The 24787-nt window shown below is 41.5% G+C and overlaps 1 protein-coding gene across 1 annotated transcript in view; it reads left to right on the plus strand.

Annotated features, from left to right (window-relative positions):
* Nucleotides 1-1229: 1229 nt before the first annotated feature.
* FSHR (follicle stimulating hormone receptor) overlaps nucleotides 1230-24787 on the plus strand; it is a 124001-nt gene continuing 100443 nt past the window's right edge. The window contains exon 1 of the mRNA XM_020811536.3: nucleotides 1230-1450. Coding sequence (XP_020667195.3) covers nucleotides 1290-1450 — 161 coding nt within the window. The 5' untranslated portion in view covers nucleotides 1230-1289. The remainder of the gene's footprint in view (nucleotides 1451-24787) is intronic.

Below are 24787 nucleotides of genomic sequence, written 5' to 3' on the forward strand. Positions count from 1 at the left end.
GAATGGAGATACATGGGGGCTACAACGGGTTGGGGTTCATGGGACTTAGAGTCAATCACATCTGGAGTGTGCCATGTGGGGGGAAAGCCAGAGTAGTCAGACCAATGTTCTGAACCAGTATGAGGCAACATCCATAGTCTACATGAAATGCAGCCTTCAACAACCAGAGCACTTTCCCCTCTTAAGAGGGGAAAAACACAAGTCTGAAACCTATCCAAGGTGGTAATATTCCTCAGTGACACTGAATATCTACAGTTAGCTTCTCGGTGAAAGGGGACTTGGTGGTGCTGCAGGTTAAACCGCAGAAGCCTCTGTGCTGCAAGGTTGGAAGACCAGCAGTTGTAAGATCAAATCCACGTGACAGAGTGGGCTTCTGTCGCTTGTCGCAGCACCTCACCAACCTAGCAGTTCGAAAAATGCAAGTAGATAAATAGGTACCACCACGGTGGAAAGGTAACAGTGTTCCATTTCTAGTTGCGCTGGCCACGTGACCATGGAAATTGTCTAAGGACAAATGCTGGCTCTACGGCTTGGAAACTGGGATAAGCACTGCACCCTAGAGTCGGACACAACTTGACTAAATGTCAAAGGGAGCCTTTACCTTTACCTTTACCTAGCTTCTCAGTAAAAGCCACATGAGAGGGAACAGATCTGCCAAATCATTTTGAGAACTGCTGTCAACAAAAGAAAGAAACAGTTCTGCATATATACTGTACGTGTTTTCTTTAGGCAAGGAAACATCACCACCACCACCACCCCATCTTGTCCAAGACAGTGTCACAGTGCAGATCAGACTTCAGAAGAGAGACTTTCAGACTACAATTCCCAAGGCATGCTACTTCCCTGAATTGTAGTCCCAAAAAGTAACTTTTTCACATTCTCAAAATTGAGGTCTGTGAAGGGAAAGCTATGCCCAGACACCTGACTAAAACAGAAGAAAATAAAATATGGGGGAAACTCATACTCACAGACCATCTATGTGATTTTTTTAATGGTGGACTTCCATCATCTACAGCATAGTGACCTATCATGTAGCAATTGGGTCTGAGAGACTGCAAAAGGGACTATGTAGGGCCAACAACTCTCAGGACGTTCCCAGCCGGCATGGACTTTGGGGACCCCAACACTAACATTCCAGAGCTCCGAGTTAGGCAATTTCAACAAGTCCTTCCTTGAGCATCACATGATTTTCTTCTACCAGCCTTGAAGGTGGGGCTTGAGTGGAGCCAGCGTGTGAGACAGGAGGAGCTGTTCATTTGGGGAACTGGGAGAGAGGGCAATGTAGAGGCATGGCTTGGTTTTGCCTCAGCCTGCTGCTTCTGCTTTTCTCGGCCCATGGCTGGGCATGCCAGCATCCTCTCTGCCGGTGTTCGGGCAGGATGGTCTTCATCTGCCAGGAGAGCATCGTGACCTACGTACCCCGGGACATCCCTAGGAATTCCACCGAACTGTGAGTAATGAAGGGGGGAGAGAAAGAAGGCAAGGAACGGCAGCCAAGTTTGGTACACACTTTTCTTGTCTTTTTGAGATCAGTTTGACCTGCTGACAGCTTTTGGATGGGTTCCGGGGGGGGGGATGCTCAGCTGCTCCGGGACCAACTCAGTTCACTGTTCATCCTCTTTCTCAAAGGCTTTTTTTTAGTCTTTCTGGAAAGATAAGCTCTGGCAAAGTTTTAAATTAAGTTTCCCTCAGTGGCAGTGGGTGTTTCCAAAGAGATTGATGTGAAAGTGCCCAGCACTTCCTCCCTAAAAGTGTTGCTTTTTGTGCAGTGGAAGCTGAACGCAGAGCAGATCTCTCTCTGCTAGAAAGAAAGCAGTTGGATCTTGAGGAAATTACTCTTTTTTTTCCTTGAATTACAGCTGCTAGAATTTCTAGAAGTTACAGTCCAAAAAAGCAATTTTTCCCACCTATGAATCAGAGGAAGGAAAGCCGGCAACATTTTCATCATGATATTAGTAGCTAGATAGTACATTCTATGCCGGAAACACATCTTTCTTTCTTTCTTTCTTTCTTTCTTTCTTTCTTTCTTTCTTTCTTTCTTTCTTTCTTTCTTTCTTTCTTTCTTTCTTTCTTTCTTTCTTTCTTTCTTTCTTTCTTTCGTGTTTGTGTTTGGACAGAGCAGAAGTGGAGTGGGGGGAAATCACAGATAAGAGTCCAAAAAAGCAAATTGGCTTTATGGGGTGAAGCAGCACAACAGCTAATGAGAATTGATGGAGACAGCTCCTTGTGCTGTATTTCTCAATGGCAAGAAGACAATTTCTTCAAGTTCCCATTTGTTTTGCACAGACTGACACAGCCAATGTTCTTTATCAGATTTTCCTTTAGTTCTGTAAATCAAAGATTAACACCAATATTTACCGGTAGTTTGTGTGTGTGTGTGTGTTGTGTTTGTGTGACTGCTGAAATTAATCTATGGGGTTTTTTTGCCCTGAAGCACAAACTACAGCTTTTTAGTCCTCCTGCCAAAGAGATATCATAAGGATAGGAAACCAGCTGGTGTGAGTACTGGGAAACCTAGTTTTACATGTAATTACTTATAGTCCCAGGTGGCAAATAGCTATTTACTATTATGGATACAGTTTTGAAAAAGTAACACTTTCCTTTCCCATTTTGTGAAAGTAACTAGTTACATTTAGTTTTGTTGTTCCTCCTCTATAGGAGATTAGGTGGCACCAAAGCTATTCTGACTTTGCATGTAGCAGCTCTAAGCAATGGTGTTGCAGTTCACTCAAATCAACATCTTCAGTCAAGAATTTCCCCTTCCTGCACTTGGCTTGTTCCTTGGTTATTCTCTCACTCCAAGAAATTCCTAGTCTCTCAGAATTCTTTTATGTTGGCAAAATAGGGTGGGAGGGATGACAAAACATTGTGGCAACAAAATATTGTGGCACCTTAAAGACTGACCGATTTGTTTATGCGCGAGGTCTCATGGATCAAAATCCACTTCCTGCATATGATGAAGCAAGATTTTATGTCAGCTTTTCATTGCACAGCAAAGGGGACAGGCTGCCTCTCAAACCTTGTAATAGTCCATCATTTAGTGAGGTCACAGACTTGTTAAGTATAAATCATCATCATGGATTTTCCAAGTAGAGAATACTCAGAGGTGGTTGACTATTCCCTTCTTCTGGGGTGCCCTGGGACTGTACAGCTTGCCCAAGGCCACACAGGCTGGCTCTACTCACAGGAGAGCACAGGGGGAATCGAACCCCCAACCTCTGGCTCCACAGCTAGATACCTAGGCCACTGAGCTATCCAGCCATATAAACATAAAAATTACAGTTACATGGAGTTTGAAAAGGTTTCTTTTTAAAGACTACAACTCCAATGAATCTATTCACTGGTTGGAGGTGTCTGGGAGCTGGAATCCAAAGCAGTAACTTTTCCTTATCCCTCATTAAGGAACAAGTGCTGGCTTAAATCTAGTTGTTGCTACTCCTAACTCAACTAGACCCACTGAATCAATTGATCAAGGGTAAATCCATACTTACAAATATCCCACTGATTCAGTAGGTCTACTCTGTCTGGGACTAGCTATCAGATTTAGGCTATAATCTAGCAAACGTTTCACTTTAGTTAGTTACTGGGGAAAGAATTGCAAATAATTGCTGATTTGTAACTATTTTCTCCCAAGCTCTGCCTTACAATGAAATCCTGTACATATCTCAGAAATACATCTCATTCAATTCAGTGAGGTTATAGGGTTCTAATCATAACAATCCATCTTGCTTAGTAGGAGCCTTATGGTACGGTGACTAAACTGCAGTACTACAGCCAAAACTCCATTCATGATCCAGGTTCAATCCCAGGTAGGCAGCTTATTCATCCTTCCATCCTTCCAAGGTTGGTTAATTGAGTACCCAGCTTGCAGGGGTGTGTGTATTGTGTAGCCTGCATAAGCAAGCTGTAAACTGCCCAGAGAGTGCTTTAAGTGCTATAGGGCAGTATATAAGCAGCACACTTTGCTTTTTGCTTTGCTTTGCTTCCAACAAGGTGGGAAGCCTGAACTATGATATAGTGCAGAGATTCCCAAACTTGGGTAACCCTGGTGTTCTTGGACTGCAATTCTCCGAAACCCTGGCCAGCACAGCTGTTGGTGAAGGTTTCTGGGAACTGTAGTCCAAGAACACCTGACTTATCCAAGGTTGGGAACCACTAGTGTAATGGATAGAGACTAGGCAATCTGGGTCCAAATCCCTGCTGAGCCATGGAAACTCACCAGTGGTTAGTAATGGTAAACCATTGCTTGAATATTTCACATACCTTAAAAACATGATTAAGGTCACCATAAGTCAAAAACAACTCGGTAACAGGAAACAACAACAAATTATCAAGCAGCTTCTCTGCGTCAGAGAACATTTACAGAGTGTTTTCACTGTGCTTACAAAGAAGAAGCCCTTGGTCAAGTGGAGGTACAGATTCTTCCTCAGCTAGAAGATGTAGGCAAAGATAATATTCAGCAGCAAATCTCTGTGGAATTATGAATGTACAACAAAACCAGAATGTGTAGATCGGATTGCCTCTTGATAAAATTGGACTTTAGGGTCTACTCCTTGAAAACCCCACACATAGAAAGCTAGTTTGTACCTCCTGAGTATTAGGGCTGACAACGAATCCACCAACTGATTTCACCAAAATGTGGGTGTAGTGTAGAGATAAACAAACTGCACCTCCAGGAGAAATTTCATCAATACTTCCAGAAACATTTTGGGCCTTCATGTGACATTCCTTTGACGTTTTGTCTAAGGAGAAACCCTCAAATCTGCTTCAGATTTGCTTTTTTAGACTAAATTTCAGTTGGAATTCTTTTGCTTCTCTTTTAATTGCTGTTGATGTTTTTAGATAATTCTTCTCATCGCTTTCTCTCATATGCTCCTCTATGAAACTAATCACTCAACAATCCAAAATTGGAAGAAAGGCAGATGGGAGCAGGAAAAAAAAATAAAAAGTGGCCATTAATCAACCCTTCTAATAGGCAGAGAGAGAGTGTGTGTGTGCATCAAAATATTTAGCAAAGAGCTCTTGTGAGGTATTTATAACTGTCAGTGTAATGCCTTCTGAAAGAAACTGAAATATCATGTCATATTCATGATGCCTAGGTGAGAGCTTTAGATCTTACCCACAAGATACAATATGGCAAAGTTGCCGATCAATGAGGATAGAACATTCAACATGAAGGACTATATCTCCTCATATGAGCCTTTCTGACATTTAAGATTGTCAGAGGAGGCCCTCTTCTCAGTCCCATTGCCAGGAACAACTGATGGGAACATGAGCGAGGGCCTTCTCTGTAGTAGTTGCCAAGTTATGGAATGCTCTCCCTTAGGAGACCAGACTGGGCCCCTCCTATTATCCCTCTGCCAACAGCTGAAGACTAGAGATGGGGACGAATATAAAAACGGATCTTTTTTCAATGAATATAGCCAATTCGTCATATATTCGTCAATCTGTATTCATCAAATTTTTAAGTCCCGATGAATACCGATCAATGGATATTTCCCTGTTTTTATTCGTCCCCATACGAATTTTTTTTTTTAATCCATCCTTTTCCACTCTGCCTACTGCCCTGCCGATCAACTGATTGGTGGGCCAATAGGCAGCCACCCACCCCCAAGGCTACCCATCCCCACAGTCTACCCCCTTCCTTTCCCTACCTTAGCCCCCCCGCCCTCGCCCCCACCAACACCCCCTTACTGTAATTGTCGCCGCCACTGCCATGGTCTCCATCAGGCCTCCGCAGCTGTAGAAAGAGAAACTAGCTTCCCTGTGCAAAGATGGTGGTTATGGCTTCATTTAGGGTAGGGAAGCTGCAGCTACCATCTTTGCAAAGGGCAGCCTGGATTCCCTTAGCCTGCCTTAAGGGTGGTGGGGGTGGGGGTGGCAGTGGGGGGGTTGATTTTTTTGTAACCCCCCACAAATCAACGAATAAATTCATTATTCATCGGTTCATGGGGGCAACTTCGTCCTTCGTAAGTCGTCAACTTTTGATGACTCACGAAGCAGGACAACTCACCAAAATGGTGAGCCATCCCCATCTCTACTGAAGACCCATCTTTTCAGGCAGCCTTTTAACAATCGTGATTGTTAAAATCCTGCATTCATGATGGTTAAAATTGTGAGTTCCTGAATCCATTTTTAAAGTTAAGATAGTTTTCAGTGTTTACTTGCTTTTCATTTTTCCAATGTATTTTAATTAGTGTATAGTTTAATTGCTTCTTAATGTTTAACTTACTATGTTTCCAATCCTGTTCTTTTTAATATTGTGAATCACCTTGGGTCTCCTTATCAGGAGAAAGGCAGCCTATAAAACAAATAAACGTGACTCTCCCATAGCTAGTATAGAGGTTTTCTTTCTTAGTTTCTTTGCAAGATTCCTTCCTTCTAATTAGCACAGCCTCCCCAAACTTGGTGGCTTCCAGATATGTTGGATTACAACTCCCAGTTCATACAGCCAATGTTCTGATGTCTGGAGATGATTGGAATTCAGCAAATAGTGGTTTAGAAGAACTATGACTACATCCAAAATTATATGAGGAAATGTTTTTTCAAATGATGGGATTCCCCTGACTTCGCAGTCTCCTTCCATATGCCATGTTGCAGAGTTTGGAATTTCTGGTAAAAATGCGCTCTCTTTTTTTTTGCTACACAACAGAAGTACAAAATCTGCAGAGAAGAATAGCTACATATTCCCAGGAGTTCACCCCTTTCTCATTAATTGGCACTTAAAGTATCAGTAATGCCCTCTGAGATATTTGTAGAAGAATAAAAAAACATTTCTTTACTTACATTTGCTTGAAATTCCTGGCTTGTGTATATTGCTTTCTCTACTGCACATACTAGCAATGACACAAAACAAAATGCCACAAACTAACAAAGAAAGGAATAGAACACTCAGCAGAGGGGCAGGGTTCTTTTTGTATTTCAAACGAGGGAAGGAACAATTGGTTAGTTCTGGATAGATAATCACTCAAGCCCAGAAAAATCAATTTGTTAGTAAAACTATAGACAGCATGTGAGGTTGTAAATAAACCTTCAACATGCCACACCCACAAAATCTGTTCCCAGCCCATCAGAGCACTATTCTTTTGCAGCAGGGAAGACTGAGATTGCATCTTTACCACCAGAGCCACTTTTTCTGGTCTTATATGGACAGACATGAAAACCAACTATATGACTGAAATCTCAGGTATGAAGGGTGGGCACAGTGTGCCCCTTCCAGATGTTCTTTGATGGCAACTCCCAGTATTCATCACCACTGGCTATGTTAGGTAGGGCTGATAGGCTGATATCCAACAATATCTGGAGGGCCACATTTTGACCAATGCTACTGTATTCACATATATGAGAAGTCCCATTGAATTCAATGATGCATACATTGGGCTGCTCAGTGTTTAGGTAAAAAGACAGCAGTGCAGGTTTGGAGCAGAAAGCTCATCTATTTCTTGGCATTAAACAGGTTTTCAGGAAATCAAGTGTTTCCTTACATAGTCAACTGATCATTGTGATGGCAACAAGAGAATGTGCAAGAAGCAAACATAAATGAATAAATGAAGTAGCTCAATGCATTGACTCCAAGCAAAGACAGATGATTCAAGGAAATATTTGGTTTTGAATCACTGCAGAATGAGCAGCAGAGAGAAGATAGTTGCAATTTTAGGTGGATTATTTTTCAGATTGGCATTAAGGCTTGCGCACGATCTCCTGATTCCGTTTGGAGACCACGCTGTGGCTTTACCATGGACCTTGATTTGGTCTGGAGTCATCTGCACCCCATCAGATTCATTTGTACCCCAAATCCAAATCAATTTATACTTTCTAAAGTCCATATATTGGGAAACCTAAGCAGCTGTTGCTTTATTGGAAAGTTATCAACATAATAGACTCAAATGAAAGAAGTAAACCTGTTGAATTTCAGATGACTAGCTTCTGCAGTCTGTGTACTTGGCAGCCTTAAACGTTGCTTTTTTTTTTTTTTTTGGAGAGGGGAAAAAATAGAAGTTTGAAGTGACCTCTGCCCTATCTAATTTTATTTCTTCCCCAATCTGAAAATTGGTGTACTTCACCCAAGAACTCAACCTAGACATGCTGTTTTGATCCAGATCTCATACAAATCACTCTGATCCTCCTAACTTAGTTTGAAGCTTGGGGATTTCACCAAATCTGGTGACTAGCCTCAATAAACATGCCATGTTCTGACATGGAATAAAATGAATTAACTCCTTAGGGAATGGGTGCACCTCAGTGGCTTTTCAAAGTCATGTTGGGTTGCAGTGGTAGAGTTAAGCATGTGCTTTGTTTCTTCCCCCAGAATTGCCAAGAGCTTCGTATGACATATTTACAGTGCCATTTTTCTCCTAGATTTCACATGATTCATGAGCAATAGCACTACAGCATGACCCCAATCCATGTCTAGGCTGGACTTTTTCTGGTCCAGCACTAGGGCTGCCACTTTTGGGGGTCACGCTGGAGTGATTCCCCAATCATCATCATCATCATCATCATCATCATCATCATCATCATCATCATCATCATCATCTTAGAACTGCAGAGCTGATAGGGACCCTATAGATCATCGAATCAGGCCTCTGTCAAGGAGGCACAGTGGGGAATCGAACTCCCAACCATATCTAAACCACTGAGCTATCCAGTAGTCCTGGACAGAAGGGGATTGAAGCAAAGCGATTTTTTCTGGTGTGATCAGATGTGCACCTTTCTTGCCATCTGACTGCACCCTCAGAGGAACAAAATGCTCAGAAAATTATGGTATCTTAACATCAAGGAGATAAAATGTCACAGTTTTTAAAAGAATATGCACAAATACTCATTAGTCAACAGGCAAAAATTGTAAATTAGGCAAAATGCATAAATAAGTGTGCATCATAAATGTCTTGCAGTCCAACTCAAAACAGGGAAGCAAAGAGAACATAAGAGAAAGATTTTCTCCTCCCTATGCTCTTGTTGGTGCAGGAACAGATACTGTGCCCCAATCTGTTGTTCAGGGTTTGTCAGAGCAGGCTGGACCTAGGTGTGGTCTCCTTTACTGTTGTTGGGGGAAAAGCATATGGATATACAATATCGTAGCTTACCCAAGTCCCCTGCCCTTGGTAATTAGAAATAATCTTCTGAATGTGCCTAACAGGAAAGGCTGCGGGAGTCTACTGTCGCTTGTAGCCTCATAACTGTTGAGTCTAGACACAGATGACAAGAAGCCTAAACAAAAAAAAAAGTGTGGATAGATGACCTCCAACCTCCTCAGTGTGGTTGGGGGGAGAGAAAGAATTAAGATGGGCTAGCAGTGAATCCTACGGAAGTGAGAGCTGGACCATAAAGGAAGCAGACCGTCGAAGAATTGATGCCTTTGAATTGTGGTGCTGGAGGTGGCTCTTGAGAGTCCCCTGGACTGCAAGGAGAACAAACCTATCCATTCTAAAGGAAATCAACCCTGAGTGCTCACTGGAAGGACAGAGGCTCCAGTACTTTGGCCATCTCATGAGAAGAGAAGACTCCCTGGAAAAGACCCTGATGTTGGGAAAGTGTGAAGGCAAGAGGAGAAGGGGACGACAGAGGATGAGATGGGTGGACAGTGTCTGCGAAGCAACCAACATGAATTTGACACAACTACGGGAGGCAGTGGAAGATAGGAGGGCCTGGCATGCTCTGGTTCATGGGGTCACAAAGAGTCGGACACGACTACACGACTAAACGACAATGAGCAGTGAATCCTAACCACCACCAACAACATCTCAGAACTATTGAACAATTCCTTCCCACCTCGGGGAAATTTGATGAAATCCACTCTCCCCTTTGGTCTGGCAACAGAGAGGATAGGCCGATTCAAGAGTTCATTTGGGTCCATCCTTTATAATATTGACCCGTCTCGGTGGCCAGCACTCTGTGCAACTAGTGGCAGTGAATTCCATGTGTCGATCAGGTGTTACAGTAAGAGGAATGCTCTTTTGCTAAACTTGCATTTGTGAGTTTATTCCCCAAAGGATGTTAACAGAGGGAAAGAAAGAAAGAAAGAAAGAAAGAAAGAAGGAAGGAAGGAAGGAAGGAAGGAAGGAAGGAAGGAAGGAAGGAAGGAAGGAAGGAAGGAAGGAAGGAAGGAAGGAAGGAAGGAAGGAAGGAAGGAAAAGAAAAGAAAAGAAAAGAAAAGAAAAGAAAAGAAAAGAAAAGAAAAGAAAAGAAAAGAAAAGAAAAGAAAAGAAAAGAAGCATGGTTGCATTAACTGGCTCCAGATGAACAAGACCTGGAAGTAACACCATTTCATTCTGCAACACTTGAGACATCAAAGAAATCTCAAGCACACCGGGTTTTTGGGTTTGTGACTCTAGCAGATTAGGGAGCCAGGACTTTGTGTACTTCATGAAACTTATTGAAACAAATGGTCAAGACAAATGGCCAAAAAAAGAAAGAAAGAAAGATGGGGGAGGGGGGAAGAAGAAGAGAAGGAACACATAGTTATTAAAACACAGATAGGAAGAGTCTCTGGAACACAACATCTCTGGTTTCATTCTCCAAAGTGACGAGCAACATTCATCTTATTCAGGTACCTATTTGCTCATTCTCCTAGTACCTTTAAAGCCTTCATTACATACTTAAAATAATGAAGAAAGGATTGGAAATCACTAATGCCCTAACCCCTGCCTCTTTTCTTAGCCTGGCCTGGCCTGCTGCAGCGACACTGAGCGCTCTATACTAGTTCTGAGATGGGACCATCACCTTAGAAGGCTGTTTGTTGGAGATTGAAATGTTGGTTGTTGACCTTGTGTATTTTTAAAGTTTCAAGACACATTATAACTAAAGGAGGTGGGGAGTAAGAAGCCTACAACACCTGGAAATATTACTGGCCATGCTACATGTTAATGGATGAAAGACCTATCAATTTAAAAGGCAATTCATCTACAGAAGAACTCTTGGCTGGCTCTTCTTCTCCCTACTTTCCCTCAAAAATTTCAATGCACCAGAGAGCGTCAATCTTCCTCTTCCCCCCCCTTTTTTTTCTGTTATGGTCATTCCAAAAACAAACAAACAAGTAGACCCATAAGGATCCATTTATTGCTTTTTTTGCAATAACAAAAGCAACAAAATAGGAAAAAAATAATTTCTAGGTCTACAATCTGTATTGGTTTGGTTTGGATTTTTTTCAATCATCAGGAAACATCCACTTCTGATATATTAGCTGACATGCGCACACACAAACATAATATAAAAGTGTACTCATTTGTGGTGAAAAGATGTGCCAACTTTTTTTTTTTTGCAATCCTCATCCCTCCATGTCATCTTTTCAGGAGATGTCCATCCTCATTGTTGGCAGGGCACCAGAACGCGCTCTGTTCTAAGCACTCTTGGACATATGGAAGGCAGCCATTCATACTTTCTAGACTGTGCAAAACCATTGGAAAAGGCAATATGGTCCCCCCTATGACTCCACGTTGTGTGAGAGTCTAATTTCCTGTGTTAAAACAGGACAGGAAATGAACACACACATAAACATAGCTTTCTTTATATAGCTATGGTTCCCAAACTTTTTCCACCTGAGGCCAACTTGACCCACCCTGGAGACTCTCAGGTGCAAAAGGAGTTCAGCCACCACCCCTGCCTCTCCTACTACTACACAGGTGGGTGTCCAAGTAGAGGGGCATGGTTCACTCTAAGTTCTGCACCTGGGCATGGGCAGGGCATTAGGCATGACCCTGGCTGGCATGCAGGGAGAGGGAGGTGGCAGCGAAGGATAAGAGGATTCCACAGTGCCCCTGGCTGAGTTTGGCTATACCTCAGGGGGAACCACCGGGTTACACAATAGTGAAAATAATGAGTTACTCTGATGATCAGGATAATTATAATAATGAGTTTCTAACACACACACACCAACAACCACATGTTGCTATTGAAAAGTTGTATTCCAAGCTCTAATTAAGCAGGGATAGGCAAGTTGGCCACTCATGGACCTGCCCGTCCATAGCTAACTTTCAATGTCCATGGCTATCTTCTGTACTAGTGCAACCACGTTTCTTCATTCCCTCTCCCCCACTGTCACCATAGTCTGACCTCTTTGCTCTGTTTGCATTGAGGACCATAGGAGCAAGCTTCCCGTTGGTCTACGCCATCTGATATCTGCAGTGTACGTAAGGTTCCTCCTGCTCACCTTTCATCAGTCAAAATGAAGGAAGGTGAGTCTCTTGTAGGAAAACTGCCCAATGCAAATGCTGGGCTTACTTGCAGCTCCTCCTATCCAACGGAATCAAGCAGAACTGAGATGTTTCCATGAGCTCCACTGGGAAATAAAACTTGCTTTCCAGTAAGGAGAGGAAAACAGAAGGGAGATTTAAAAATACCTCAAAACAACTGAAGACTTGCTGCAATAACCACATGGTTGAAATGAGGGGGGATGTCTATCAGATGCAGTGATTAAGAGTAGTTGCACTTAAGGTAATGTGGACAATGCTGGAATTATATGAGTTCAGCTCTTCCTTCTGCGGGCTACTGTAACACCAATTATTTTGTTTTTGGTCTGTGGCCAACAGGCATGTCCTCTGTCCACTGTCATTTTGCTTACTGCCTTCTCCTACTAATCACAACTGTACATCCCAGCAGGAACTGAAGCTTCTAAATGATCTCAGTAGAGTCCAGGCCATTGGAGTCTATCCATATTTGCCAAGGATGGTTTCTGTGTTCTAATATGTCAAACTGTTTCATTTTGGTCCCTGATTTGTCTTGTGATGAGATTTTGAAAATATCCCCTTAATAGTAATGCCAATGTGTTTAAAGAAGAAGACCTAAACCTTCCATACTCTGTTATTGGCCCCAGTTCATTCTAAGTGTTATGGCTGAAATCTTGTTGCTTAATTATGCATGCAGAACGCAAACATCAGAACATTCAGTCACTTCTAGCCAGCAATTAATGAATCCCCACCAGCATTGTTCTCAATGTGTGCACACACTGGCTTGGTGCTTATTGAAGAATCCCAGTGGGGACTCATTAACTGCCTCCTAGAAGGGACAGAATGTTACACCGTTTGCCTTCTGTATGCATGATTAAGCAACAGGACTTTAGCCTATGTACTGCAAATGGAACATGAAACAAAAGTTTGCAGTGCCAAATTCCCTATTGCAATCAGTCAGCCATGCCATCCTCCACAATAATCCATACCACCCTCCTTTTCACCTTATTTCCTGAGTTACTCCATGCCTATACACACGGGAAATCTTGGACTTTGCTGACTGCAATACCATCTGTCACTTTCATCCATGGGGACAAGTAAAAATAACGTTTCAACGTAAATCAGGAAACTCCCTTACGAGAGATAATAGCTAGATTCCCTCTATATTTTATACCCATGTGCTTCTTCCCCCCTCTTCTTTGGCAGCCACTCTATAATATATCCACTCCTGCACAGCTTTTCTGTTCTCCCAGTTGACGTCCTGTGTTCGTTGAGCATGCTTGATTCTCAAAGGAGTGCTTCCTCTAATATGTTTTTGTTCCCCAAAAGTTTTTTTGAGTACTTCTGTAATTCTCACACCACTGCCAACACTTCACAGAGGCCACAGTTTTGGCTACATGGCCAGTTTCACCAGGAAAATAGCAAGTAATCCATTAGTAACAAAACACACTCCCAAAGAATACCACGGTGGAAAAGAAATGCCATCAATATGCGTCATGATATGCAGACTGGGAGTATAATTCAAATTGGATAGAAATCTTTCATTGAAAATTCAGGGCAAAGAAAAGGAGGTCTATATTTTGTTTGTCCTGAGTCTACAATGAAGGATTTCTACCTAATGTTAATGCACAGTGCATTAAAAGCAATTGGAATTGCACTGGATCATAATGAGGTGATGGTCAGCTACTGGCTTTAAAGGGAATTTATACTAATGGAGGGAATTTAAACTAATGGAGGATGAGCCAATCCAAAGCTATTAGCCATGCTAGCTAAATGAATGTTCCATGTACTGAAGCTGAAGCAGATTTTGAAAAAGTTACTTGTTGGATTACAAACCCCACAATGTCCAGCCAGCATGGCTTTCAATCTTGGTGGTTAGTGGATTCTGGACTATGTAGTCAAAAAATACAATTTTAAAGCTGTGGACTGAGTGTAACTAAACACTAATTGTTGTGAGGCAAACAAGAAGGGCAGAAATTTTGCACATACCCAGAGGTTAGAAATAACATGTTATCAGTAAAAACAATAGCCCTAATGTATACTTTTGGGGGTGACAAAGGCATATAATGATTTCCCCCCCTCTTTAAAAACAAACCCATTAACGGATAATGTAGTTCCTTTTTCAACGTGCACCAAGTACTGCTTACCTATTATGTCTTCTCATTACTTTTGGAGAGCTAATGCATTTTGGAGGACATTTAGAGGGGTACAGTTTTTTTCCAGGTTTTGCTACTTTTTTAGATGGATTTTCCCCCAAAGGATAAAAACATATTTAAAAAGCAATGCAAGTTATTTTATAACATTGTGATCTTAACGGTAATTATAATAAATTATATAACCAGTTACCTTTAAAAGTAACTTTTAAAATTGTGCTTAAGCCTTTCTTATGAGCTTCATGGATGCATCTGGCCAGATGCATTAAGAAGCAGAAACAGTCTGAAAACATTATCGATGATGCTAGTTATAGAATTCTGGGAGCTGAGGTCCAAAAGTAACTTTTCCAGCTTCTGAAAAAAAGTATATGGGGTTGAATGTGCTATTGTCTAGAGAAAATTATTAGACACAATAGTTGTTTTTCAAAATGTGATGGTCATTTAGTACAGAAGATGGAAGGGACTTGGTTTTCTATTCCTCTAGTGAAGTGGTTCCCAACCTTGGGTCACCAGATGTTCTTGGACTACAACTCCCAGAAATCTTGGCCAACACAGCTAGTGATGAAGTCTTCTGGGAGTGTTAGTCCAAAAACATCTGGGCACCCATGGTTGGGAGCCACTGCTCTACAGAACCAGATTAGAAATTAAATCTAATCTCACATTATTCCCAATGCATGGATGAAGACATCTGCAAAATTTGGAAAGTCCTGTTTTTTTGTTTTTTGTTTTTTTATGAACAAGACCAAATTCTTACTCATCCTAAACTAAAATGAACAACTAAACTGAATATTAAATCTGCTCCATGCCCATTAAGGACCTCAACATTTTGCAAATCACTTCAACCTCAGTCTATATAGGCCCGCCTAGATTGTTTTTTCTTGGTCATATGAAAGACTCTTGGCTTCTCCAGATAAGGCAAAACACCTGCCACTCAATTGGTAGTAGTTTGGCCCTGAGGAGAGTGGAACTTTTCAGGATTTTCTTCAAAACTACACAGTTAGAAGCAACATCCTTGAAAATCACTTTGCCTCAGAAAATCTTTCACATCCTTGAAAAGAATATTTAAAAATCCACTTCCCTACTCAGCCTTAATATTTGGAGCTTATATATGCACATGAGCATTTATGTGTTTATGTGTTTAAAAGAGCTATTTAAAGGCTTCTGACTGTGAGACACTGACATGGAAATCAATATCTTATTGATAGTACCATAGCATTAAACTCTGCCACTCCTACCAATGCAGAACAAAATAAACTAACTATAACAACAATAACAATGTGCAGTCAATTTTGACTTCTAGTGACTCTTTTCAGGGCTTTTCAGGCAGAGAATATTCAGAAGCAGTTTCCCTTTCCTTCTTTTGTGGGTACTTTGGGGCTGTGCAGCTTGCCCAAGGCCACGCAGGCTGGCCATACTTGTAGAGGCACGATGGGAAATCAAACTCCCAACCTCTGGCTCTATAACCAGATACCTAATGCACTGAGCTATCCAGCCAGCTAAGCTATCTATAAAGCAGAAGTACAGTAACAATGACAGGGGAAAAGACATGAGAAAATTTGAATGAACTTTTCGTTCATGTGGATGGCAGGAAAAATACCAAAACAAATAGAACGCCAAGACTGGAGGCCTTTAGGAGAAAACGGGACAGCCATCTGCTAGATCTGCTTTGATTTGGACTCCTGCCCTGGAGCAACGGGTTGGATTCGATGGCCTTTGTGGCCCCTTCCAACTCAATTCATCTATGATTGCATGAGAACCTGCTACTTCTATAGCAAATTTTGCCCCATCTCAAAGAACCCAGAGTTTCATTAAAACATTGGCGGGGAGGCGGATGCTTTTATAGACAGTGAATGGTTTAGGACTCATCTTCTTTATATATCCAGGGAGCTTCATCTACCACCATTTGCTTCTCTTTTTAGCCTGCAGGCTTTGAACCCTTCATTTTCCATCACTGGTGACGACGAGGCACTTACCCCTTCCCAGGAGGCGGGATATATTTATTGTTTTAGAGTACACAGGCATGGTGTGTCACAGTGTCATATATGTGCAAATTATGATAACATATCACCATTCCTGGTTTTCCTTTTCATGAAAGCATTTGTGTGGACTCCCTTGTTTCCTTTTCACTTCCCTCCAAATCCTTTCCTCCCAACAGCTTTTATAAAAAGAAAAAGTTTGGAGTCATGTTACAGTCAGTAAATTTAAAAACAGTTGACACAGTACTGCCTTTTTTTCATTTCTGCTTTTCAATTACAAATAAAAGTTAGATCGGTTATCATCTCCAGGGAGTGCGCATAGCATGCTAATTTGAAATTTGTTACAGTATACAGGAGATATTTCTATACTGTTTAAACCTACACATTCGCTTGCACACATATTCTGTACATGTCCACTTATTTCTGAACCAGAAATATACAACTTGTGCCTCCCCAAAGGGCTTGAGTATGGCGCCCAGGGGTGCCCTGCTCACCACAATTATGTGCTGATTTCATACAGTATGTTTTTCTGTGCTGCTGCCAGCACAAGGACGTAGCTATCTGTGGCAAGGTTGGGAGGGGAGAAGGTAGAGAGAAGCCTCTGGACTCCCTCCAGGCAAGGAAAGAGAATCATCAGGATGTATGCATGTGTATTTGTGCTTATGTGCACACTCATACAACTCCTGAGTGAGTGTCAGATGTGCCCAACAGCAGATTACAAAAATACCATTAAGCACATCAACTTCTAGAATATAATGACTTCAGCAGAGGTGTAATTCACACAGACATCCTCACTGAATACAAGAGTATCCAATCATTTAGGAACTTATGAAAAAAAATGAAATTATAGAGGAAAAAATAAGCCAGTATGTTTAGATCAAGATGATCAACTTATAGGAAAAGAACTTTTGTTAACTATGGTGTGACTAGACAAGCATTTGTCCCATTGTTTGGTCTGATGCTGGTTCACTCCTTTGCTAGAATATCCCCTGAATTAATTGCTGGAATATCCCCAGAATACTCGTATTGCTACTTTTTGGGATCCCTGACAGGGGCTGCTAAATGTGGGTAGGATCACTCTGTTTTGGTTCATTTCCAGCACATGTAATTGCTGGAAATGAACCAAAGCAAGCTTCCTGCTTTAATTTCCCAACTGGTTTCAATATTCCCATATCATTAATGGATTAAACAGATATTTTAACCACTTAATGATATGGGGAAATTAGGATATTATATGGGGAAATTAAAAAGGTCCTTCCTCTGTTCCTCCATGGGATAGGGAAGAGGAGAAGAAGAAGAAGAAGAAGAAGAAGAAGAAGAAGAAGAAGAAGAAGAAGAAGAAGAAGAAGAAGAAGAAGAAGAAGAAGAAGAAGAAGAAGAAGAAGAAGAAGAAGAAGAAGAAGAAGAAGAAGAAGAAGAAGAAGAAGAAGAAGAAGAAGAAGAAGAAGAAGAAGAAGAAGAAGAAGAAGAAGAAGAAGAAGAAGAAGAAGAAGAAGAAGAAGAAGAAGAAGAAGAAGAAGAAGAAGAAGAAGAAGAAGAAGAAGAAGAAGAAATTAAACCAGTTGGAGCAGGACTGATGTGCTGTATCATCCACAGAACATTACAAAGATTAGAAATATTCCTCCTGGAAGCAGGAAAAGACAGGACAGTGATATTTTTAATCTTGTCTTTTAAATGAACCAAACCAAATAGTGGTGCACACTTGAGGTGCACCAAATGGTATACTGCACCTTTACCCGACCTTAAGCAACCGTAGTTGGCCTGTTCCACCCTACTCCAATTGAGCCCATGCAGACAATCCCTAAGTTATTCAAAGTCAATAAATCAATTACCATATTAGGTTGATAATTTAATTCTCTTTCATAACAGGTAAATTTAAATATTATGCTGACTTCCCACATTTTCTTCAGCCAACCAATTACTTCCACTCTGTTTTTCTTCCTCCCAAAACCAGGTGCTTTTAAGAAATTTAGCAACTATTGGTATATCAACATTTTGTGCCACAGACCTTTACATGCATAGGAATACAATCTTAGGATTTCTTGACAAGTTTACCTTGTAATATTATTGTCAGAACCACCAAATTCCAACTTGTCTTTTTCACCACCACCACCCCAAAATATGGAGCTAATTGGGTTTGGAATTAGTCCATTTCCAGGTTTATGCACAAGTCAAGCAAACTACATCTTAAGGTCTCATATTTTGAATTGCTTCTCTTTTTTAATTACTGCACTTTGCACAATACTATGAGGACTCTCAGCATGCTACCCTGAGCCAAAAAGACAGCAAAGCTTTGTTTTAAAGTCCAATCTCCAGTAGGAAGGGTAGAATTATATTATCCCATATTCTACCTTCCTTTTTTTTTCTTTACAGAGTGGGAGGCTGAATTTGAGGTTGCCTTGGTCTCCATAAACCCAGAAGGGAGCTTTATCACATGCATAGACTTCCCAAATTCTTTATGTTTGCAATGATGGACTTCAACATTTAATGAAACTCCCAAATTTAAAACCAACTTTGAATATGAGCAGGACAGACACATCACTTCTTTTAAAAGGAAACTGGGATGTAACTTGCTCTTCCAGCATTTTTCCAGCAACATTCCATGAGAGTTACCTCCACTTAAAGTCATCAGGTAGAACATGATTATGGAGGAAATTGTTTTCTGCCTGTATCCCTGGAGAGCGCCTAGCAATTAAGATATATCAGGATGGGCAGAAAGTAGGCCAGGGTCTCCAAATGATTTTCTGGGAAGGATTTTGCAGTTCCAATTATTAAGCAGCAGCAGGGGTGACAAAATTACACACGTACACACTATGCTGATTTATGCTGCTACAATGAAGAAAATGTGATACAGGTTTGTGCAGGAGAGGGGTGTGAGAATGGTTCAGACCTGGTACTCGAAACAGATTCCTGCACTAAGAAGTCTCCCATTCTAAAGCCCCATTTGGACCTCCTAACCCCAACCTTCTGCATGATCCTTTCCCCAGATGGAAAGGAAAACCTTTGGCTATATGTGAAATTTCTCCATATAATCTGAAAGAACAGGGTTCCCAATCACATGGAAAGGCTCCACATGTAATGCACTGGCCAAAAGCCTGTTGCTTAATGTAGTAAATCACTCTAGAGTAGGACCATTAAATTAATGGGGATTTCGTGAATCATCTCCTCCATATGTTCGATTGATTCAGTGGGCGTACTCTAGTTGTGACTTACTTTAGTATCGTATGTTGCAGTAAGAGTAGGCATACTTGAATCAATTGAACATACGGAGGAGTTGACTCATGAATGCACTTTACTATTCTATGTAACAGGATTTTGGTCAGTGTCTCCTCTTCAGACTGTCTGTCATCCCATGAAGACAGCAACAGGCTGGGGATGGGAATAAGACTAGGCTTCTCTCCCCATCACGCTTTCAAATTGACTATTTTCACAGAAGGCTTGAACAGGCACTTGTCTTGTTGCTCAAGCTGCATTAGGTGGATCATGGAGTGCCAGTTAAAAACAAAAATCCACCAAGCTAGAAGTCTCTGTGCCCTCAGAACTCAAAAAGTTCCTTTTTGATACAACATTCACCAGAACCTCCAAACATCAGGGTCATGCTTACTTGGGGATCCGGAAATTGTAATTCAAAAAGTTACTTTTCTGAGCATTGTCTCATACCTTATGTAGACAATATGGATCTCACCAGACATATGGTCTTATATTACAGACAGCAGCTTCAAAACAAACTAGATGGGCCTGTTAAGACAAACTTTTACCAAAAAGCCAAGCTATCTGATGGGAGCAGAGAGAGGCTCCAAGGAAATCCTCTTTCAGGGCATAAAACAACCCACACTGGCCTTGTTGCTTCTTTACTCCGATAAGCAGTGACTGCATTCCTTCAGCCCAAAGGGCATCAGGCAGCCAAATCTCTCCCCCAAAACCAAGGCTGTACTTTGGCAGCACGTAGTTAGAAGTTGGGAGATGGAAAGAAGCAGAGCCAAGAAAATTCTCACAACCTTGAACAAACAAGTAAGGATTAAGGGCTGGGTGAAAGAAGAACTCAACCAAAACATTTTTAAATTTGTTGTTCAAGAGAGAGCAATTTTGTGAAACAACAGCCCCATGCATACACTCACTGGGCTTACCTCAAGCATAGAGTAACCGGATGAAAAAGCCGACCCGTTCTCATATCTTTAACTGTTTAGAAGATTTAGAAGTTGTTTAAAGAAGAAAGTTCAGCAGGTGTAATGTTTAAAGCAGCCTATAGCTGTGTGAAGGCAAGAGGAGAAGGGGACGACAAAGGACGACAGAGGATGAGATGGTTGGACAGTGTCATTGAAGCGACCAACATGAATTGGACCAAATTCTGGGAGGCAGTGGAAGACAGGAGAGCCTGGCGTGCTCTGGTCCATGGGGTCACGAAGAGTCGGGCATAACTTAACGACTAAACAACAACATAGCTGCTAACATTTCCTTCTTCACATATTGATTAAACAACCAGGAACCCTCTCCTCTTTTTTCATCTGGTCACTCTACCTACGCTTAGATGTTCGAAGGACTCAGGCCAACCTTGAGAATAGGCTAAGTGAGACAGATGCTTCAGGTCACAAAAGGTGAGGGCTTGGGAATGGTGATGATGATGGAGGAAAAACCCAGATGTTTTGCAGAGCCGGCCCAGGCCAACTTTGTCTCTAGAAGATGCGATAAATACTGTCCTCACACAAAGATATTACTACGGTACTGTTTTAGGAGTTTGGTACCATCTTAAGTGCTATGATGCTGTCCTGTACTGAGATTTGGTGAGGTATTTAGCATTCTCTACTAGAGAACCCGAATACACTAGACTGTTTGAACCATATTTATTTATTTATTTTGTTTTATTTCTTAGATTTATATACCACCCTGCTATTGCGATGAACTGCCCTGGGTGGTTTACAAAAATAAAACCCACAAGAATCACATTAAAATAAAAGCACAAAGAGAGTAGCAATAAACTCAAAGAGAAATAATCTGCAAACTTAACACAAAATGCAAGGCATATTGAAAAATCAGTCAGGGTTACAGAGAAAGGCCTCTCTTAAAAGCAGTCTTTTAAGGCTCCTTTTAAACCATGGAACAAACCTGGCCCATCTTTACCAGGGGTTGATTCCAGAGTATTGGTGCCATTGCGAAGAAGGCCTGACTTCTGGTAGATGATTTCCTGGCCTCCTTCAGAGTGGCCACCTGGAGGAGCTTTGCCTGGGAAGACCTGGTGGTGTGGGTAGATGACATTGGGAAAAGACGCTCTGACAAGTACCAGGGTCCCAAACTGAAGGGCTTTGTAAGTGATCATCAGAACCTTGAGTCTGAGCCAGGACCCTCAGGTGAGCCAGGACTGGAGATATGTGATCAAACAGCACTAGACTTCCCAAGCAAAGGATTCTCAGCACCTAAACTGGAGGTACCAGGATTTTGTAGGGTGAAGTTACAGCAGTTAAAATGGCGCCAAGCTGCAGTGCATGTGTAGTGTAGAAGAGACATGAGAAAATTCAGCTGCCTGTGTCTGTTCAGCTGTTATGTGTAGGAAGTTAAAATCACATAGTTGTGCCAGATATTATAATAATGGAGAATTTTAAACCATTAGGTGCTTCAGGAAGGAGGCAGGTGGGTGAAATCTAAAAATGTGTGGTGGGACTTGCCCTTTCTCTCCTCCAACTGTAGTTCATGGTGCCACCATAGATCTGCTCAGAAGGTCTCCCAACCCTCAAGAACAGAGAGTTTGATAATAATTTGCAACTGTATGCTAACTGGAAGGGATTGACTGGATACCATCTAAGTGCAACAATGGTGGAGGAAAAGGCTTAAGCTTTTAGAATGCTGCATTAAGATTCTTCAACTGTAACCCAGAAGTGTAGTCTACAAATCTCGAGAGGTACTAGTTCCCCTCTATTTGGCACTACTTAGGCCTCATCTTGAGCTCTGTGTCCAGTTCTGGATGATACACTTCAAGAAAGATGCTAATTGGGAGAAGTTCAGAGGAGGGTGACAAGGATGATCAGGGGTTTGGAAACCAATCCTTTGAGGAAATACTGACAAAATGGGTATGTTTAGCCTTGACAAAATAAGACTGAGGGGAGATAAGATAGCACTTAACACTTGAAAGGCTATCATACAGAGGAGAGGCAGGATCTCTTCTCAATTAAAGTGTGGGACACACAACCATGGGCTCAAGTTACAGGAAGCCAGATTTTTGTTGAATATCAAGAAAAACTTCCTAACTGTTAGAGCAGTAAGGCAGTGGAACCAATGACCTCGAGAGGTGGTGAGTACTCCAACACTGAAGGCATTCAAGAGAAACTTAGATAATCACCTGGCAGATATCCTTGGATTTGTATTCCTGCATTGAACAGAGGGTTGGGCTCAATGGCCTTATAGGCCCCTTCCAAATTCATTACTCTATGAGTCTATAAAATACATATAGGTTAGGGAAGACCTGGGAATGAATGAGCCAGTGGTCTCCAAAAATTACAGATTGCCTTGGTGGTGGTCTACACATTTTCATAGTTCTACAAATGTACATTAATTTTATACAAAGTTAACAATTAATTAATTATGCCAATAATTCATTATTCCAAAGGAGCTAATACTACAGAATTAAATGCAACGTTTTGATGAAAACAGAACATAAACATTAAAAGCACAAGTATAAAAGATCGAGCCAGTAGCCCAACTGTTAAATCTCCCCTCTAAAACAAAAGCATTTTGACCTGCCCAAGGTCAGCAGCTTTTTCCATTCCCTCAAGATTTCAGGAGCAAAACTTGGGGACAGGTCCATGTGATGTCACAGAAAGCAGGACCTAGTGTAATAACTGGAGATTAATATGTGTGCATGATAAAGTGAGGCATTGGTCACATTACTGATTTGCATGGATTTCACTTCTCGCTTTTAAAAAATTGATTTACAGTCTCATCATTTTTATATCACTGTGCACGTTCAGTTTGAAAAGTATTAATCCGATATAAAGTAGGGGCTTAAAACCACTTTGCACATGAGGTTTTAAGCCATTTCATTAACCAGCATGTCTGCAGACCATATTTTCAATGTTGTGCAATATATCTTTGGTTTTCAGGCATCCTTTGGAATAACTGCATTTCTCTTTTTTAAAAAAAAATTAAGTGACATATCACTACAGTGATGCAGTGCTAAAGTTAACCAAAATATCCAATGGATGGTAGTGCCCCTGCTGCTCAAAACCCACAACTATTAAATTTCAGTGTAATCTTTTTTTACTGCTATGGGCCATTATATACGTAAGCAGCACGCTTTGCTTTGCTTTTGCATTTTTCTAACATAACTACTCTTTGAAACCTATAACAATGTAAAATAATTTGGATTTCCTGCACTAACGTCTTTAAGCAAACATTAGGTGCCCAGCACAGGAATGGAAGCTGTCATAGCCCTGGACCCAGCTGGGAGTAAAGAGGAGATGACCACCCAAGCATCCAAGTCAATCATACACAATAAAAATCTCCTCCTCCTCAATCATCATAAGGAAACATAGCAATTCCTTCCATGAGCCCCTACATTCTGGTTGCAATTTGCAAACATTCATAGCTGCAACTGCAATTTGCTCAAATTTCTGTTAAAATATCCTTCCACCACCACCCCTCCTTAAGAGAGCTAGAGTTCTCACTGTTCTTTTGGCTGAGAGAGTAATTTTTAAACTGCTTGATTACATCCTAATGAACAGTGTGGTGTGAGAATCACGGTCTTAAAGGACTTCCAGATGACAGACCTTTGAAAACCTGTTCTTTTTCTATTCAGAGGAGAGGGGGGGGGAGAATACTTTTGTTCTTGAGATAAGTTGGAGATGAAATGACCTTCCAAGTGTATATTTACAAAACACATGCTGTTGTCAAAATGTGTAAAAAAGAAACCAAGCTAAAACCACCGGACTGTCACACACAGCCTATCATCTTGCACCCTATCATCTGCAAGCTAAGCACCCTCCCTGGGTCTGCCACATTCAAGCTTCTAATTAGAAATACTGAAATGCAGCAGCACAACTAGTAGAGGTGTTAGATTAAAGCCTTCAAATGAAGTCACACACACAGAGACACACACACACCAAGTTAATTTTTTTCTCAGACTGCCCCTTTGTGCCTTCTAGAGGAACTTGAAAAATTCTGCCATGTAATTGGGGGGGGGGCTGCCCAAATCCTTGAGGGTCCACACACAAACAGAACGATGGGTCTCAAGAGGTGGGGTAAAGCCTCCAAGATCCAATGTTGGCCACATGCAGCTCCCCAAGATTGCTTGCCCTGTTTTTAAGCAAACACACCCATCTCCACCTGGTATCCTGGCTCTGAATTGCTATATTCCTAGTCAGTTGGATTTCCCCTGAATTCTAAGGGGCATTTACCCAGACTCCCCTTGTTCCCAGAAGCAAGTCCGCCACTGCTTCGCAACTCCTTGCTTTGTTTTTCCAGAGTTGTAGTGATGTGATCTCCCAATGACATCATGAACACCTCC

The sequence above is a fragment of the Pogona vitticeps genome, chromosome 1 (genome assembly GCF_051106095.1).
Source record: "Pogona vitticeps strain Pit_001003342236 chromosome 1, PviZW2.1, whole genome shotgun sequence".
Lineage (NCBI taxonomy): Eukaryota > Metazoa > Chordata > Lepidosauria > Squamata > Agamidae > Pogona > Pogona vitticeps.